General features: G+C 44.0%; 1 protein-coding gene across 4 annotated transcripts in view; it reads right to left on the reverse strand.

Annotated features, from left to right (window-relative positions):
• frmd4a (FERM domain containing 4A) overlaps positions 1-21143 on the reverse strand; it is a 523313-nt gene that overhangs the window by 493231 nt on the left and 8939 nt on the right. The window contains exons 1-2 of one of the 4 annotated variants that reach the window (XM_063072635.1): positions 15474-15594; positions 13904-14008 (exon numbers count right to left, since the gene is read on the reverse strand). In XM_063072635.1, coding sequence (XP_062928705.1) covers positions 13904-13942 — 39 coding nt within the window. In that variant the 5' untranslated portion in view covers positions 13943-14008; positions 15474-15594. Of the gene's footprint in view, positions 1-13903; positions 14009-15473; positions 15595-21143 lie in introns of those variants that run through there. The other 3 variants (XM_063072637.1, XM_063072636.1, XM_063072634.1) reach the window with 3 other exon arrangements.

Raw genomic sequence — 21143 nt, forward strand, 5'->3', positions numbered from 1 at the left:
TTCGTAAGCCGAAATGGCGTAAAGTGAAGAAACAATTACCATTAATTTATATAGGAAAAATTTTTGAGCGTTCCCAGACCCAAAAAATAACCTACCAAATCATACCAAATAACACATAAAACCTAAACTAACACTAACATATAGCAAAAGCAGGAATAATATGATAAATACCCAGCCTACATAAAGTAGAAATAATGTACGTACCGTGTAGTTTCACTTACCAGAATCCGGAAGACAGCGAGCACAATGGAAGGTTCACATATTTTTCCATCATACAGTTCTTTGTAAGCACTCAAAACATCCTGTAAACCTGCCCTAAACCTACTTGCCCTTTCAAAATTAAAGTCATACTTTTCTGCAATCATTGCAGCACTGTCAATCGTAGCGAAAATCTCACACAGTTCAAAGCTATGGTGGCTTGATGCTGAGTGTAGTTCCCAGGGAAGGCACTTGGTGGCGCCACTCTCGCTGCTCAGGGTGCGCGCTGCTTCTATAACAGCTCGCTGCAAAACAAACGCTGAACGCTATTTTCGCTTTTCGTCTTTTTTCGTAAAAGCGAAAATCCTCTTTGGATTTCTTTCAGTTGGAGAAACAGGTACTAATGCAGGTCTTCCGTAAAAGCAAAGTGGCATAAAGCGAACTTTCATAAAGTGGGGAACACCTGATAATAAATTTACTTTGAACTCTGAACCTCCTCCTGCCCCCAAAAGGACACTCACTGAAGCAGGGTGAATAAGCTGACACCAGATACTGCTCGAACTGCTGAGGTCCTCCAGCATATTGCTGGTTGGCACCATCGGCTGCTTTAGATAGAGCTACTTCACACATGCAGTGCACATATCACTGGGGTCTCACATTCTCAAACTGGATCTCTGTTTTTTTTGGCTGGGGGACTGAACATTGAGGGAAAAAGTCCTTTTTAAATATCCTTTACATTTTTCTGGTTGATGTAAAACCAACTGACAAATCAGAAAGAGATGGACACAGTCCAGTCCATCACAGGTAAAGCTCCCCATCAGCATCCATCATAAAGGACCACCACCATTCGAAGAGACTATGCTCTCTTCGAATGGCCAAGGAGTAGACTGTTACCAAAAAAGCCTTAGTCTAAATCCCTTTCTTTGGTCCCCTTTCAAATCATTATGTGAAACAGATGAAAAACCAGATCCTGATCAGACATTTAAATTGACATCTCTCCACTAGACAGGAAGTACAGGAGCCTTAAATCCCACACCACCAGGTTCAGGAACAGTTATTATCCTTCAACCAATAGACTTCGGAACCAGTGTGGATAATTTCACTCGCCACGTCACTGAACTGATTCCACAACCTACATTTTCAAGGACTCTACAACTGATGTTCTCAGTATTATTTATTGGCACAATTTGTCTTCTTTTGTACATTGATTGATTGTCCATCTTTCATGTATAGTTTTTCATAATTTCTACTGCATTATTTTTCTGTAAATGCCTGCAAGAAAATGAATCGCGAAGTAGTATACGGTGACATACAGTCTCCGATGGATAGGTCATGTCATCTGGATGTCTAACTCATGTCCCCCCCAAACAGATCCTTTACTCCCAATTGAAGGAAGGTCAGCGAGCCCATGGTGGGCAAAAGAAACCGCTTCGATGATAACATCAAAATAAACCTGAAGAAGCTTAACGTTCCATCTAAAAACCGGAAAAGACATTCCACTCACTAGATACACCCGGAGGAAATCTGGTCTTGGGGCAGCTGTGCTATAAGAGAGCGACCTCCATTGTGCTGCAGAGAACAAGCAGCAGCTGTAAAGGACAGACTGAACAACCAAAAGCCACAACCACTAACCACAGCCACCACTTTGCCCACACTGCACCAGAATATGTGGATCCCAGATCGGTCTCTACAGCCACCTGAGGACCTAGCAATAGAAGAACACCATACTTGACTCGAGTGATAGCACTACTTTGATCATAAATTTACTTTTTGACTTTGACAATAGAAGAACTTCAGCATTTTAAGTGAGAGGAAAGTAAACAGACCTTGTGGATCAAGGGGAGTGGTAACCAAGAGCAAGTCTCGGGTTTCCATGCTGGGAGAAGCAGAGGCTGGCACTGCCTTGAGATAAGCTACCCAATAAACTTCTAAAATTGACACACAAGATGAAATTTTATGCAGGTCACTTCAAGCCCCCCATGAACACAGACATCTGGGACTGATCAATGGGAGGTGTAATGTGTAATGAGAAAAAAAATCATTACAAATAGAACATTCCAGCATAGTACAGGCCCTTCAGCCCACAATGTTGTGCTGCTCTTTTAACCCTTCCCTCCCACATAACCCTCCATTTTTCCATAACCCATTTGCCTTTGCAAGAGTTTCTTAGATGTCCCAAATGTTTTTGCCTCTACTATCACCTGTAGCAGCATGTTCCACGCACCCACCATTCTCTGTGTAAAAGAAAACACTTCTGGCATCCTTCCCTCATACTTTCCTCCAATCACCTAAAATTATGCTCCCTTGTATTGGCCATTGCTGCCCTGGGAAAAGGTGGCTCTCCACACTCAATCTAGGTCGCTTTTCATCTTGTACACTCTTATCAAGTCACCTCTTACCCTCCTTCACTTCGAAGAGAAACGCCCTAGCTCACTCAGTCTTTTCATAAAACGTGCACTCTAATCCAAGCCGTATTCTGATAAAACGCCTCTGCACCCACCCTAACAAGAAAAAATCTGCCCATGCTAGAAATCTGAGCAACACATACAAAATGCTGGAGGAACTCAGCAGGCGTAGCAGCAGCTATGGAAAAAAGTATAGGCAACATTTCAGGCCGAAACCTTTCGGCAGGACTGCACCCTTCCTGTAGCATCCACATCCTTCCGATAAAGAGATGGCCAGAGCTAAACGCAATATTCCAAGTGTGGTCAAACCAGAGGCTCAGACAGTGGCAACATTATCTCACGGCTCTTGAACACTAAAGACAGCCAACACACCATACACCTTCTTAACCGTCCTATCAATTTGTGTGGCAACCTTGAGAAAACTATGGACATGGGCCTCAAGATCCCTCATTTCCTCCACAGAAACTTTCACTGAAGCCCAGCTGGTTCACTGTAGAGCAGGGAAAGGACAGAAAGGATATGACCATAATACATAGGAGTAGAATTGGGCCATTCAGCCCATTGTGTCTGCTCCGCCATTCTATCATGATTGATTTATTATCCCTCGCAAACCCCATTCTCCTGCCTTCTCCCTGTAATCTTTGATACCCTGTCTAATCAAGAACCTATCAATCTCCACTTCTCAAACTACTTTCTAGATATGTCAACATACAGCCCCGTACCATTAACCAAGAGGACCATTGACCCCAGGTTGGGAACCCCTGATATAGAGTGCAAATGTTGGAGGTTGGCTAGAATTAGAAACTGGTCGGTGAAAAGGACAAGGGTTACAGTACTGTGCAAAAGTTTTAGGCAAATATTTATAGGTAGGGTGCTCAAGACTGGTGGGAACAAACGATGTTGGGAATGGTGAGGGGGGAGTACTGCGGGAGGGGTGTGGGACAAGTGGCAGAGCAGGAGTGCCAGGGGCGGGGTTGGCATGAGTGCAGATCACCCAGCCCTGAGACACCAGGCAAGATCATCCGATTCTAAACAATCGGGTAATTCATTACAGAATGTCTCTGCTGTGCTTCCCACTCCCTCCCCCTCCCCTCCCTTTTTCTCAACAATGGTTCCCCTTTTCTTGTCCCCTTCCCATTCTCAGTTCACAATAGAGACCCATATCAGAATCAGGTTTATCATCACTCAAATATGTCATGAAACTTTTTTTTCGCAACAGCAGTATAGTGCAGTACATAAAATTACTACAATACTGTGCAAATCTTAGGCACCCTCACTATATATATATATATATATATATATATATATATATATATATATGCCTAAGAATGTTGCACAGTACTGCAGTTAAAATCCAATTGCTGCAAGACTCCAGGACAGGCTTGGTTATGGAGCCATTGAATCAGAGTTAATGATGGGCTGAAGAGACAGCACAGAAACAGGCCTTCAGCCCATCATCACTGTGCTGACCTGTATGCTACACTCACCCATTTGCCAGCATTAGAATCGTATCCTCCTATGCCTTGTCTATTTAAGTGTCAGTCTAAATGCACTGCCAGGTGTGGTGGTGGAGGCAGATACATTAGGGTCTGTCTGTCAGGGCACCACAGCAGTGTAGCAGTTAGCACAATGCTATTGCAGCTCAGGGAATTCCGGAGTTCTCAGTTCAATCTGTAAGGTGATTTTATGTTTATCTTATCTTATCTGTTTGGATACAACATGGAACAGGCTCTTCTGACCCTTCGAGCAGTGCTGCCCAGGAACTCTTAATTTAACCCTAGCCTAATCACAGGACAATTTACAATGACCAATTAACCTACCAGATGGTACATCTTTGGATTGTGGGAGGAAATCACAATGGGGGCATTGCTGGGCAGCATGGCCTGAAGGGCCAGAAGGGCCTATTCCAAGCTGCATCTCAATAATTTAAAAAAATTGTATCGGATTCCACATTCTCCTCTGGCACCATATTCCATATATCAACCCTTCTGTAAAAAAAAGTTCCTCCCAAATTCCCTTTAAATCTCAAACAAGAGAGAATCTGCAGATGCTGAAAATCCAAGCAACGCACACAAAATGCTGGAGGAACTCAGCAGGCCAGGCAGCGTCTATGGAAAAGAGTAAACAGTCGATGTTTTGGGCCGAGACTCTTCATCAGAACCTTTTAGATCTTCTTGCTTGTGTTAAACCTATGGCTTCTTGTTTTTGGTACCCCTGCCTTTGGTGGGGATGGGGGGAAGAGAAAGGATTTTGATTATGTTTCTCAATCTTATACACCTTTACCACATCATCTCTCAGCCTCCTTCACTCCAGGGAAAACATGCCCAGCCTATCCAATCTCTCCCTGTAACTAAAGTCCTCCAATCCAGACACCATCCTGATGAATCTGCTCTACACCTTCTCCAGTGCAAGGGGTATCCTTATTGTTTATAGTCTGTTCCACGTTTCATCCCAAAATAACCCTATATTGGAGACAGAACATCTCTGGAGACACACTGGGTAGAGAGGGTGAAAGTAAAAGATGGTTCCTGAATTCAAGGGCCTCAACGTGAATCCTTTAGCCATGTAAGGAGACATGACAGGCACACCACAAAATGCTCCACAAATATCTGATGCGACACATGACACCTTCAAGTTCTGGCCCAGGATTAGCTTAACAAAAGCTTTACGAGCACACAATTCTATTGGCGAAACAATGCAGACAAATAAGTGTCCACAAGTTCAAAGGTCAAAGGGCAGGGTATTTGCAAAGCAGCAATAAAGCACGGTAATAAAGTAAAACAGAGCAGGAAAGGCCAGAACACTTCTCATTCCAGGAAACTGTACACCAATGTTTAGTCCAGTATATAAAAATCAAAACTGCAATATAATTAACTCTGTCAAGACTGGCTTTATGACTGCTGTTGAATCTCATTTTATGTAATTTGAAAAACACAAGACAGAAGAAGCAATTACAATTCCTTTCAGTGTTCAAACTCTCTCTCGGGATTCGATCATCTGCACTGTTTACATCTCCATCACTCACTTTTTTCTGATTTTTAAAGAAAAATCAATTTTATCAATCACTTTTCATTCCTCCAAACAACACTTCACACAATCAGCTTCAATGGCATTCATTCAAAATCTTTCAGTCCATTGATAGCTTTTTCTCCAGAGAAGTGGTCAAAAATCCAAAGGTGGTTTTATCAACATTTTTACTGAATTAGCATAAGAAATATGCAGCAACATACTCAATATCTTCACAGACACACGCACACACACTCTCATGTGTAACAGACGATACAAGGAGAGAGGAAAACAGTGGATGTTCTGTCTTGAATATACTCCGTGACTGAATCACAAGGTTTTTAGATATTACGGGAATTCGAGAGAGTAACTTTGAGGTAAAGGTTCAGCTGTGACTACCAAAGTGGATAGCTTCACGTATTTCTCCTTTCCTCCGCTTGCCTGCAGGTCACCTTTGGGCCAAGTGTAGCACCTGTTAGAGCACCACCCACCCCCCAAGATCAGGGTCACATGAAGCCATGGTGGATAGTCGGATGAGCAGTTGGTACATATCACAGGTCCTGGTTATGCGACCACTTACGCCAGGCAGACAATCTCTGAAGGATACTGATAATGGCTGGGGTCACCTACCTTGTAGAGTCACTGCCCAGAAGGCAATGGAAGACCACTGCTATAGCAAAATTTGCCAAGAACAATCGTGGCCTGGAAAGACAAATGATCATCCAAGAGATGGCACATAATGAACGAACAAACATTCCATTTGTCACATCCTCACCCATGCACTTAGCCTGCCTATATTCCCTGCCACCCAGCTCTGTATTGCCAGCAAACTTGGACATATTACACTTGGTCTCCTCATCCAAATCACTGATATAGATTGCAAACCAATATGGTCCCGGCATCAATCTGGAGACACGCCACTGATAACAGCCTCTCAGCCAAAAATAGTTCACTTATTCCTACGTTGTAAGCCTAAGTGAGTCAGTGTGAAGGAACAGAGGTCTCTCAAGTTGCTACAAAAGTTAATAGGATGGTTAAGAAGGGGTATGGTGTATAGGCTTCATTAGACGGGTGGATTGAATTCAAGAACCATGAGGTAAAGTTACAGCTCTATAAAATCCTGGTTAGGCACACTTTGAATATTGTGTTCAGCCTCACAAAAAAAAAAGGATGTGGAAGCTTTAGAGAGGGTGCAGAGGAGAGTTACAAAGATATTGCCTGTATTAGAGAGCATGTCTTATGAGGATAGGTTGAGCGAGCTAGGGCTTTGTTCTTTGGAGTGAAGGAGGATGAGAGTTGACTTGATAGAGGTGTACAAGATGATAAGAGGCATAGATAGAGTGGACAGCCAGCACATTTTTCCCAGAATGGAAACAACTAAATATGAAGGCATAATTTTAAGGTGACAAGAGGAAAGTACAGGGGTGATATCAGAGGTAGGAATTTTTTTCTTCACACAGAGAGTGGTTGGTATACGGAATGTCCTGCCAGGAGTGGAGGAAGAGGTAGATACATTAGGGACATTTAAGAAACCCTTAGTTAGGCACATGAGTGAAAGAAAAATGGAAGGCTATGGAGAGAAGGGCTAGATTGATCTTATAGTAGGTCAAAAAGTCAACACAACATTGTGAGCCAAGGGCCTGTTACAGTGCTGTACTGTTCTGTGCTCTCTGCTCAATGTCTGTCATTGTTTCCACACTATTCAGCTATCTTTCCTTTTTTTTTGTAAAAGCTCAACTATATCATTTGTTTGTATTTAATACTTCAATAATATTTGAGTAATCTTGTGTGTAATACACACACACACACACACACACATTGATTAAGCATTCTTGTTTGTTTAAATAATTACAGGTTATACAGTACGTAAAAATGTATGAATTGCGTATGTTATCACACTGTCATGTGATACGCATTCCGCGCTTAAAATAAGCTTGAAGTTAGATCTATGTTCCTGGACTCCAGGTCTTCCTTTGAATTAGTTTAATGTTTTGAAGCTAAAATCCATAACATGATCCTTTACCAACAGCCCAAAGAACATGTTCATGACATTTACCTCCTGTCACTGCAATTCTCATAGCAGAAAACAAGTCGAACAATCTGATGGCTGATCTTATCATGAACTGGGTGCAGAAGACAGAGCAAAACACAGGAGAGAGTGCCACAGTAGCACAGCAGTTAGCCTAATGCTATCACAGCTCGGGGCAAGGAGTTCAATTCCAGAGCCGTCTGCAAGAAGTTTAATTGTTCTCCCCAAGACCGTGTGGGATTACACTGGGTGCTCCGGTTTCTGCCCACAGTCCAAAGACGTACCAGTTGGTAGGTTAATTGATCATTGTAAATTGTCCCGATTAGGCTAGGGTTAAGTAGTTGGGTGGTGGGCGGCGTGGCTTTTTGGGCCGATAAGGACTGTTCCACGCTGTTATCTCTAATTCTTTTCCCCCTGTATGGCAGGTGTTTTTCTCTTCACACTTCTAATTGGTTTTTTTGTCAAGCCACTCCTCCAGCTCATGGCTGCATCGATGGACTATGGCAAAGCCATCTCGGATCTTGGTGAGAGAGCATGTTTGGACCAGGTGGAGGATATCCTGGACTGGGGCACCAAGCTGGGGTTTGTCAGGCACCCCATCAGTGTAGTGTTTGCGCTGTTTTGGCATGACGACTTCTGAGTCTATCTGCGGCTGTCCAGTTTCTTCTGATAGCCGTAGTAAAGTCCAGGAAGAGTGAGGTGGTGTCATCGATCAGAGCTCCGCCGGGGGTGGGGGCGGCACTGTAATGGCACCACTCAGTATGTTTGTCATAAGAGTCGAGGTTTCTCAAGTTGTAGAAAGGTTTTCGGGATGTGAGTTAGGAAGTTGGAGGAGCATTTTCGATGAGTTTACAAACTGGAATTTTGTTGGGCATATTTTGAATATGCTGGTAGAATTTTGCTGAAAATAAATAGATTAAATAAAGCTGTCCAGCTTCCAAATATGCCCTAAAGATTTCTGATATGAACTGTATGGTAGCAGAGTAATTCGTGCAACCGTTTTACAGCACCAGCGTTCATCGATCGGGATTTGAGTCCCACTGTTGTCTGTAAGCAGTTTGTACATTCTCCCCATAATCGCATGGGTTTCCCCCAGGTGCTCTGGTTTCCTCCCACATTCCAAAGGTGTACTGGTTAGAGTTAGTGAGTTATGGGCGTGCTATGTCGGCATCGGAAGCACAATCCTCGCTGATTTGATTAGACACATTTCACTCTATGTTTCAAAGTACAGTATATGTGGGAAGTAAAGCTAATCTCTAATCTCTGAAGCAAATTCTGTCACATTGCTATCTTTGTTTTACATTGATTTACGTTGTTCTCTCCCCTGCAACACCATCCAGAGCATCACTGCCATGCAGCAGGTAGACTGCTGCCTTGCAGCTCCAGCGATCCAAGTTCAATCCTCATCTCCGGTGCTGTCTGTGTGGAGTTTGCACGTTCTCCCCATAACAGGTGCCACAATAGTGCAGCTGTTAGCATGACACTATTACAGCTTGGGCATTGCAGAGTTCAGAGTTTAATTCTGGCACTGTTCTGTAAGGAGTTTGTATGTCCTCACCATGGGTTTCTTCCAGGTTCTCCAGTTTCCTCCCAAAATCCAAAAATGCACCAGTTAGTAGCTTAAATGGTTATTGTAAATTGTCCTGTGATTAGGCTAGGGTTAATTGGGTTTGTTTGGAGTTGCTGAAGTGGCAAATCTCAAGGAGTTGGAAAGGCTTACTTCGCGCTGTATTGCTAATTAAAGAAAACAAACTGCATGGATTTCCCCTGGGTGCTAAAGCTGGTAAATTAATTAAAGCGTGGATGAGGGATGGAATCTGGGGAGAACTAGTGAGAACGTGGGGAGGGTGAAATGGGGTTAGTGCAGGGTTATAAACACAAGAGATACTGCAGATCTTGAGCAACACTCACAAAATGCTGGAGGAACCCAGCAATTCAGGCAACATCTATACAGCAAGGCAGGAACAGTTGACGTTTCAGGCCCAGGACCTTCATCAGGACTAGAAAGGAAGGGACAAAGAGGCCAGCATAAGAAAAGGGGGAGAGGGGTGGGAAGGAGTACACGCTGGGGTGATAGGTCAGACCAGGTGGGTGAGGGAAAATAGGTGAGGGGGTAAAGTGAGACCCTGGGAGGTGATAGGTGGAACAGGTAAAGGGCTGAAGAAGGAATCTGATAGGAGAGGAGAGTGGACCACGAGAGAAAGGGCACCAGAGGGAGGTGATGGGCAGGCAAGGAGAAGGGAAGGGTTGCGAGGGGAACCAGAATGGGGAAAGGAAAAACAGAGGGGTGGGGTAGAGAATTTAAAGGCAGCAGGAGAAATTGACGTTCATACCTCCAGTTTGGAGGCTTCCCAGACAGAATATAGGTACTACTCCTCCAGACTGAGAGTGGTCTCATCATGACCATAGAGGAGGCCACGGACTGACGTGCTGAAATGGGTATGGGAAGTGGTTTAAAATGAATGGCCAAGTTAGTGCAGAGTTAACATCAGTGGGAGGTAAACGAACCCAAGAGCCTACATTGAAGCTGTGTGACAATTCCTCCAGCACAGGGAACGGAAGGGTACTTACCTAGTAGACAGTGACAGAGTCACAAAGTCCTGTTGTTACACGTCTACTAAAATTAAGTGACAAATTGGTACAGTCCATCAGCTCCACTGCTGTTTTGGACAGAAGCAGATGGCAATTTAATGGGTGCCTGGTTGTTGTCATGCCGTTTACTGCAACGCTCAATTCTCCCCAAATGCTTTCTCTGTGGCCCAAAGGCTTCAACGCAAAGTGATTGATCCCATCCCACCAGTTGAACAGGATGGCACCCCCGGCAGTCTGAGGAAGAAGCAGTCTATATCCATTCTTAACCTTGATTGTGACCTCATAAAACACGCACTTGGCTGCATATTAGCTCATGTCAGCTGGCAGTGTCAGGCCTGAAACAAGTTGTGTATGGAGACGGATGGAAAGCACAGAAAGGTTTGACAGAGTCTTTTTTCCAGCGTGGAAACAGCAAATACTAGAGGGCTTTAAGGTGAATGGGGGAAAGTTTAAAGGAGATCTATGAGTCAAATCTCAAAGTCAAAGTAAATTTATTAACAAATTACATAAATGTATTGAATTAAAGGCATCTGTTAGTCTTGTGAGACTATGGACCTGCACCTGGAAAGTCTTCACTCTCCAGGGTGCAGACCTGGGCAAGGTTGTATGGAAGACCAGCAGTTGCCCATGCTGCAAGTCTCCCCTCTCCACGACACCGATGTTGTCCAAGGGAAGGGCATTAGGACCCATACAGCTTGGCACCAGTGTCGTCGCAGAGCAATGTGTGGTTAAGTGCCTTGCTCAAGGACACAACACGCTGCCTCGGCTGGGGAATCGAACTCACGACCTTCAGATAGCTAGTCCACTTGGCCACGTGCCCACTACATAAATGTATACAACCCTGAGATTCATTTTTTGCAGGCATACTCAATAAATCCACAGAATAACAACCATAGCTGAATCAATGAAAGACCACACCAACTGGGATGTTCAACCGGTGTGAAAAAGACAACAAACCGAGCAAATACAGAAATAAAGAAATAATAATAATAATAATAACAATAATAAGCAATAAATATCAAGAACATGAGATACATAGTCCTTGAAAGTGAGTCCATAGGTTGTGGAAGCATTTCAATAATGTGGCAAATGTAGTTATCCCCTTTGGTTCAAGAGTTTGATGGTTGTTCCTGGTGGTGTGAGTCCCGAGGCTCCTGTACCTTCTTCCTGATGACAGCAGCGAGAAGACAGCACGACCTGTGGAGCAGAGGTCCCTGATGAAGGATACCGCTTTCTTGCAATAACGTCTCATGTAGAAGTGCTCACTGGTGGGGAGGGATTTACCCAGGATAGACTGGCTCATATCCACTACTTTTTGCAGGATTTAACTTGAGATTAATTTTCTTGTGGGTATTTACAGAAAATAAAGAGATGCAGCAGAACTTACGAAAAACCTATACATAAATAAAGAGTGTCAATGTGTAAAACAAGAGAAATAGTGGAATCAAAAAATAAATTTAAAATAATTAAGTAAATAATATTGAGAACATGGATCGTAAAGGGTCCTCAAAAATGCATCTGTAGGTTGTAGAATCAGTTCAGTGCTGAAGTGAGTGAAGTTATCCATGCTGGTTAAGGAGCCTGATGGTAACAACTGTTCCTGAACCCGGTGGTGTAGGACCAAAAGCTCCTGTACCTCCTGCCCAATGGTAGTAGTGAGACGAGATCATGGTCTGGATGGTGGGGGTCCTTGATGATGAATGCTGTTTTCTTGTGGCAATGCTCCTCATAAATGTGCTCAATGGATGAGAGGGGCTTTGCCTGTGATGGATGGAGCCGTATCTACCACCTTCTGTAGTTTCTCCTACACAGAGAGTGGTGGGTGCCTGGAACGAGCTGCCAGAGGCAGTGTTGGAAGCAAATACGACAGCAGTATTTAAGAGACATTTAGTCAGGCACGTGAGTAGGCAGGGAATGGAGGATTAGGAATCACCTATCCACATGGATCGCGGGTTGGTACGGCAACTGCTCTGCCCTAGACCACGAGAAACTGCAGAGAGCTATGGACACAACTCAACACATCGCAGAAACCACCCTCCCTTTTATGGACTCTGTCTGCACTTCTCACAGCCTCAGTAAAGCAGCCAGCAAAATCAAAGATCCCACCGACGCCAAACATTCTCTCTTCTCCCCTCTCCCATTGGGTAGAAGATACAATAGCCTGAAAGCATATTCCACCAGGCCCAAGGGCAATTTCTACCCCATTGCTATCAGACTACTGAATGGTTCCTTGGCAATGATAAGATGGACTCGTGACCTCACATTCTACTTCATTAAGACCTTGCATCTTATTGTCTATCTGAACTGCACTTTCTCTGTATTGTAACACTTTATTCTGCACTCTGTCATTGCTTTCCCTCATACTACTTCAATGCACCAATGTGATGAAATGATCTGAATTGATGACATGCAGAACAAAGTTTTTTCACTGTATCATGACAATAATAAACCAACAGGCAAATGTGCAGCTTAAAATGCATTCATGGTTGGCACAAATATAGCTGGCTGAACACCCTGATCCCTGTATCGTACCATTCTATGTGGAGGTGGCAGGGTGGAGATATATCTCTACCAAGGAGGTATAAGGAGCTCCTCTCCTCCGCTAGCCTGCAAGTCACCCTTGGGCAAGGTGTAGCACCTGCTTAGCCCCCCGATCAGAGTCACGTGAAACCATGGGAGCAGGTGGAGGATGATGGTATGAGCAGCTGGTGCATATCACAAGTCCTGGTTATGCAACCACTGACACCAGGCAAACAATCTCTGAAGAATATTGACAATGGCTGGGATCATCTGTCTTGTGAAGACACTGCCTAGAAGAAGGCAATGGCAAACCACGTCTGTAGAAAAATTTGCCAAGAACACTCAAGCTATTCTATGTAATCCAATGCAGTAGCAGATATATTTAATATGTTCCCTTACATAACACCAGAATACATTTATAAGCCTCTAATATATTTGGAGGGATTGCCAAACATGGTGTGACCCAAGATTCACCTTACTTCTGATCTTAAATCACACGACAGTTGACAAGTCACCAAAACATGACATCACATGGACATCCCACTTTGGGACAGCCACTGAAGCAACTCTGTCCTTTCAAATAAACATTGCGACAGGCTTTGCGCTGCGTTTAAAAAGCCCTGTCCTCGTCAGGACAATGAATAACAGATTCCATCGAAACAAAGGAGATAATTTAGGAAGTCATCCGTATTAACAATGGGGCACAGTGCTTCTGGAACACTTTTAATTCAGCAATGAGCTCACTCACCAACGGGATAACACTCTCCGTTCCAAACACAAGCAGAAAATAAAATGAAGAAATTCAGCTATTTTTATCATTCAAAAATTTGCAAAAGCTTCCTATAGGTGAAAAAAACAAAACCCCTTAAATTCTAAGGCAATTACACAGTGCTCAATGGGACTGTCAATTAACAGACCTGCCAGTCATTCCCCTGAGAACTGATGACATCTTCCCTGCATGAAAGCTCAAAGTAGCATAGGCCTCCTTGCTATCTTAATAAAAATTTCATTCCCCTTGTTATGGGGGCCAAGCTCCAGCAAGGTAAATGCCTCCCAACTCTCAAACATTACCCAGCTAGTAAATGAAAACCTCCATCTTTTACAAAGCGGCTGGGAGGGGTGCAGCCTGTGTGAAATGAAGAGAATTGCTTACCGTAAGCAAGCTGAAAGATGGTTCGGGCTGCACGGCCATAGTCCCAAGTCAGCAGACTCTCTCAGATTAAGTAAGTTGCTTCCCCTGTGAAGAACATTCAGGCACCTGCAGTCAGCAGAGAAAGGAACAAGCCGGAGAACAAGGCTTAAATACTGACTGCTTTCGAGCCAGCCACAGACACACACAAAAAAAAATCACAACAACAGAGCAACACAGGCAGGGGAGGGGTGAGAGGGGAGAGAACAGCATAATTAGATGTTGTGGGGGGGAGTGAAAAAAAAACAATTGCGCTTGGATCCAAGGTTCAATCCTGCAACTAGTTTCAGAGGGGATTCTGCAGACAGCCGCAAAGCTTTAAGCAAAGTACAAATCAGCTCAGCCATTCAGTGGAGAGCGGTTTTTGAGCACCTGATAGGGAAGGCAACACAGGAGCTTCATGCAGACACTTCTACTTACTTAAAGCTCCTATTAACCCTTTGCTTGCCGGCCTACTGAAGAACACTTCCAGTCTTTGTATCTTACACGGGATTGGGAAGGGCACAGGGAATCCCACTCTGAGCGTGCTCTGGTTACTCCCCTCCCTTCTGCAAAAGGTGATGCGGCCAGGAACCTTTCAACGTACAGACAGCTACATACTAGAAATACAGAAGGTTAAATCACAGAAGCTACAAGATCCAATTTCCTCTAGACTAACCGGACTAATCCATCAGTCTCCATCCTAACAAATTCCATTAGATCAAAAGACATAGGAGCAGAATTAGGCCATTTGGCCTATCAAGTCTGTTCTCTGCCATTCCATCATGGCTGATTTATTATCCTTATCAACCCCCATTCTCTGCCTTCTCCCCTCTCCCTGTAACTTCTAACACCCTTACTCATCAAGAACCGTCTGTGGCAATGAATTCCACAGATTCATCACTCTCTGCCTAAAGAAATTCCTCACTCTGTTCTAAAAGGACGTCCCTCTATTCTGAGACTGTGCCCCCCAGTCCTAGACTCCCCACTATAGGAAATATCCTCTCCACATAAACTCTGTCTAGGCTTTTCAATATTCTGTGTCCGCTTCTCTCAGAACAGATTGCAAGACCACCCTGCATGCAAAAGCCCTCATGGGGCCAGCTGTACACGCTGACTGAAAACTCGGCAGCCCTGGCCGGACTTGTAACAAGGTCCCTCTGATCACAGATCCCAAGACTCTACGGCACAGGGAAAGGGGCCCAGGCTAATTAAAGGGTTTGTGTTGTGCACTGGGACCACGAGAGAGAACAACAAGGTAAGTGGGTGCCAGAAATCCTAGACAGAAATGCAATCTATAAGCAGGGTTACATAGGCTGGTCTAGACTAATTATGTAAACATTTACATTGGCCATCCAAAGAGCTGCTGCTGACAGAATAAAATATTGAGAACACTTAAAATATTCACAGTCCTAGCAAGATACAGAACAAAATTTCAATTGGCTGGTGTGACAGTTAAGATTCTTTGTTTCCTTCCAATGTTATGTGTTTGCTGGGAAAGTGTGTCCAGCCTCCTCTCCCTTCCTGCCCTCAGGACAAGGTAAAGCAGCCTCACCTATAACCATAGTCGGTCCATGGCCTCCTCTTCTGCCACGATGAGGCCACTCTCAGGGTGGAGGAGCAACACCTCATATTCCATCCGGCAGGCTCCAACCTGTTGGCTTGCATATCGATTTCTCCAACTTCCAGTAATTTTCCCCCTCCCCCTGCCCCTACTCTCTTTTCCAATTCCCCACTCAAGCCTCTAAGCTCTTCTCCTCACCTGCCTATCAGGTGCCCCTCCTCCCCTCACCCCCACCCCCACCCCCATGGTCCACTCTCCTCTCCTATCAGATTCCTCCTTCTTCAGCAATTTACCTTTTCCACCTATCACCTCCTAGCTTCATACTTTATCCCCCTCCCTCACCCACTTGGTTTTACCCATCACCCTCTAGCTTGTCCTCCTTTCCCTCCCCCACCTTCTTATTCTGCAATCTTCTGCCTTCCTTTCCATTCCCAATGAAGGGTCTTGGCCCGAAACCAGAGACTCTTTATTCATTTCTGTCGATGCTGCTTGACCTGCTGAGTTCCTCCAGCATTCTATGCATTGTTGCTCTAGATTTCCAGCATCTGCAGAATCCCTGTGTGTTTATGATTTTCTCTATTTATACAGCACCCAATCAAATCTTCGGAGCCTTACAATGAAAGTGTATAGCATGCTTGTTTTCACAGGGCAAACAGTACAAGGGTCAGGTGGTCAGGGGTTATTGAATAAAACTGTAGTCAGGTCACAGTTGTGAGTTCTGGTTACCCCATGACAGGAAGGTTGTGGAGGTGTTGGAAAGGTTCCGAAGATGCTGGCTGGAAGAAAAGGTATTAGCTACAAGGTTGGGTAAACTTTGGTTGTTTTCTCTGGAGTAAAAGCTAAGGCAAGTTAGAAGTGTATAAGATTACAAGCAGAATAGAATAGGGTAGACAATCAGAAGCTTCCCCCACCCCCAGGGAAGGAATGTTGAATACTAGAGTGCATAGTTTTAAGCTGGGGGGGGGGAAAAGAGTTAAAAAGGGGAACTATAAAGGACCCTTTTGATGGGGATGGGCACTGCACAGGATCGAAATAAAATGTAAAAAGCTGTGAATTCAGTGAGCTCCATCATGGGCACGAGCTTCCCCAGTATCCAGGAGTGTCATCCATCATTAAGGACCCCCATCACCCAGGACATGCTCTGTTCTCATTGCCAACATCAGGGAGGAGGTACAGGAGCTTGAAGGCACATACTCAACAATTCAGGAACAGCTTCTTCTCCTCTGCCATCCGATTTCTGAATGGACTGAACCCATGAACACTACCTCACGACTTTTTTCCTCTCTCTTTTTAGACTACTTATTTAATTTAACTTTTAAAATTTATATTCAGAGCAATTTGCTTATTATTGTGTACTGCATTGGACTGCTGCCACATAGCAACAAATTTCACGACGAATGCTGGTGATATTAAACCTGAATCTGATTCACACAAGAAATTCTTCAGATGCTGGAAATCTGAAGTAAAATGCTGGAGGATCTCAGCAGGTCAGCCGGCATCTATGGAGAGGAATAAACAGTCAACGTTTCAGGCCAAGACCCTTTATCAGGACTGATAAAAGTCTAAAGTTGATAAGGGACCCAAGTGGCAACTGTTTCCCCATACAGAGGATGGTTGAACAAGTTGCCAGAGGAATTGGTGGAGGCAGCTACAGTTATGACATTCAGACAGGTACATGAATAGGGAAGGTTCAAAAGACTAGTTTTATTTGTTACATGTACATCAAAACATTCAGTGAAATGCACTGTTTGCATCAAATCTAATCAGTGAGGATTGTGCTGGGCAGCCTGCAAGCGTTGCCACGTTTCCAGTGCCCACAGCTCACCACCCCTAACCCATACATCTTTGTAATGTGGGAGGAAATCAACTTGGTCACAGGTAGAACGTACAAACTTTTTTTTTAAACAGACAGTAGCGGGAATCAAACCGCCATCTTAGTTCGTTGCTGTCAAGCATTGCGTTAACCACCACATTACCGTACTGGTCAAGAGGGATATGGGCCAAACTCAAACAAATGGGACTAACTCAGTTAGGCAACTTGTTTATTACAGACAAGATATGCTGAAGGGCCTGTCTCGGTGCTGACTGACTCTGACTACAGTCTGGACAATATTAATTTAATCAAAATAAACTTTATTCATTATAAGACATTATTGACAAGAATAAACTCCTCAAACCCTTTTTCATCCTTATGTTGGTCAATGGGACTAGCACAGACTAGATAGGCCAAAGGGCCTGTTTCTGTGCTGTCCTTTTCTATGACTCCATGTCTCATAGACCATGCATTGTCATGTTCAATTACATTACTGAAACATGCTAGCACCAATACCACTCATGTGGCCCCCTGAGGTAACATACTACTGCAATAATTGAAGGGCTTCCCCCCCACCCAACTAGTCCCTCCTTCTCCAGAAGTGGAAGAACTCTACGCTGCATCAAGCTTCAGTGTGTCACTCAGCACATCCTCCTGCAGCTTGGAACGTGCCAGTCAGCACCATTTCTCTACAGATATCTCGATGTGCTGGCAGACCAACAAGTTCAGGGCAGACCCAAGGGTGTCTTTCACCAAACTGATGATCTGTCAGCAGCACTTAATGTGTGTGTGTGTGTGTGTGTGTGTGTGTGTCCGTCCGTCCGTCCCTGGGAAGATCAGTGTCCTATTGTACTCAGCTGCTCAGGATGAACCAGGAGGACATTGTCTTTCACAACCTCTTTGCATACCCACAGCCTGCAGAGGTGAGCAATCACCTCGTCCCCACTAGTCCTTTCGGGGACAATCTGGACAACACAACTCTACCCATGAGTTCCAACTGAAAAAAAAAGACCTGCATTTCCCCAGCACCTGACACATCCCTAATGGGATAATATTCAAAAGGTGTAACCTTTTCTAACAGTGTGGGGAAAATTCTCTGTCCATGATGGCAGACAACCTAGCATCCTATGCATAATCCACATACAGTGCACACTCAGGGACATTACCAGAAATTTTAAAAAAACATTTCACCTGGACACTGACACATTTGCATTTAAATAAATTAATGAGACACAAATATGCAGAATAAAACAACACAAGAGATTCTGCGGATGTTGGAAATCCAGAGTAACACACACAAAGTGCTGGAGGAACTCAGCAGGTCAGGCAGCATCAATAGTCAACCTTTTGAGCTGAGATCAACGATCAGCATGAATGAAACGGGCCAAAGGGCTTGTTTACGTGTACTAGTGCTCTATGACTCTAAGCATGTTTTCTGTTTCAGAGAAGCGGGCTGGGGTTGTCAGTGATGGAGTGTGAAACTGGGATATCCATGTTCCACCATGCCTTCAGAGCCTCTTGATTACAGATGAGTGACAGAAGTCAGAGTGACATATTGGAACCATGCCCTGTTTTATCAGCTGAAATCCTTAATCTCCACCCTATTATAGACACTACACTTCTCATAAACACAAAAGATTATGCATTTACTGGAAAACCAGAGCAACACACACAAAATATTGGAGGAACTCAGCAGGTCAAGGCAGCATCTATGTCCTGATCAAGGGTCACAGCCCAAAATGCCAACTGTTTATTCCTTTCCATACTGAGTTCCTCCAGTATTTTGTACGTGTTACAACGTAATCAGGTGTTTCATAACACTTCCACCCTTTACCCAACCCATCACCACTATCACCTGGTGTGGCTTTATGTACATACAGTCTCTGTATACAAGTTACTTGTACATTGTTTTATATGCTTGTTTTTTCTGGTTACTCCTTCTTTATTGCTAATTTGCGTAATTTTGATCGGATCAGAGCAGTGAACGAAGGACACAGCGCTAAATTGAACTAAACTGAACATTCCTAGACTGTTTCAATGACTCTGTGGTTTGATATTTTATATTCGGTGTTTTTCACTCGGTTTTTTTGCTGTTTGCAGGATTTATTCTTTTTTTTTGCACATTGGGTGTTTGACATTTTCTTTGAACAGGCTCCATGGTGTTTCTTGGTTTCTTGGCTGTCTGTGGAAAGATGAATCGCAAGGTTGTATACTGCATACATACTTTGATAATAAATATACTTTGAATCTTTGATTTATATTTACTGTGTTCTTTATGCTTGTTGTGTTTTTTTATGTTCATTGTGATTTTTTTAATGCTGCATCAGATCTAGAGTAACAATCATTTCATTCTCCTTTACACTTCTGTACCATAGAATGACAATAAACAATCTCGAATTCTGAATTCTGTTTTTGTTGCTAGTCTGAAAGCAAAGAGTTAATCCATTTTGTGTAATCCTGGTGCCCTCCAGCTGCGTACAGAGACCGCCCCTCATTCACAGGACCACCTCTACACTCACAGAGTTCAGCGATCCAGCTAGTTAAATGTTTACTGCTGTTTATAATCCTTCTAATGAAGACTAACTGCCTCCTTTAACAGTCGGCCATTCATCGCTCACTCCGGGTACTCAGAATTACAAGAGTTTGTAAATACAGTCCTTGCTATTGGCTGGCATTCTCAGACAGATCTTACACGAGAGGCCACCTCTACAACAAACCAGAGAGAGGCAAGAAATTAGTGTCAGGCTTCGGTGACTGAAGGACAGAGTGAGATATTCCTCGCTCAGAGGGTGGAGAGGAACCTGGGACTCACCATCAGGGAAGATTAGACACCTGCATGGACAAACACCTGTGCAAGCTATATAAGGAATCCAGGCAGACATGGTGACTCGTTGCATCATGGCCTGGTATAACACTTAAAACACTGCAACAGAGGTGGCAGAGAGTAGTAGATACAACCTGGCCCATCATGGGCATGCCTTTCCCTACTACTGACAGTATCCATAGAAGGCCCTGTCTCAAGAACACAACACCTATCAAAGAGCCCCACCACCCTGACCAGGCCATCTTCTCACAGCTACCAGAAACCTGAAGTCCCACACGACCATGTTCGGGTACTTCTCTTCAACCATTAACTTCTTGAACCAGCCAGCAAAACCCTCAACACTCATGACGACAACACCATGAACACCAGGCGACACAGCAGTGTAACACTTTATAGCATCAGCGATTGGGATTCAATTCCCACAGATGTCTAGCCGGAGTTTGTATTTTCTCTGTGATGGTGTAGGATTCCTCCAGATGCTCCAGTCTCCTCCCATATTCCAAAGACGTACGGGTAAGGGTAAGTAAGCTGTAGGCATGTTTATACTGGTACTGGAAGCATGGCGACACATGTTGGTTGACATAAACAAAGCATTTCATTGTTTGCTTCAATGATTGTGACAAAAAATGCTTTAAAATAAAACTTTGATTACTTTGCACAAAAATGGATGTTATAGTCATAGAGTACAGCACAGAAACAGAACCTTCGGCCCATCTAGTCTGAGCTGAACCATTTGAACTGCCTATTCCCATTGACCTGCACAGGGAACATAGCCCTCCCATACCTCTACCATCCAGGTACCTATCCAACTTCTCTTAAAATTTGAAATCAAGCTCACATGAACCACTTGTGCTGGCAGCTCATTCCACACTCTCATGACCTTCTGAGTGAAGAAGTTTCCCATGCCCTTCTTAAACTTTTCACCTTTATCCCATGACCTCTAGCTGTAGTCCCATCCAAACTCCATGGGAAAAGCCTGCTTACATTTACACATCAATACTTCATAATTTTGTATACCTCCATC

Source organism: Mobula hypostoma, chromosome 20 (assembly GCF_963921235.1).
Source record: "Mobula hypostoma chromosome 20, sMobHyp1.1, whole genome shotgun sequence".
In the NCBI taxonomy this organism is placed as follows: domain Eukaryota; kingdom Metazoa; phylum Chordata; class Chondrichthyes; order Myliobatiformes; family Myliobatidae; genus Mobula; species Mobula hypostoma.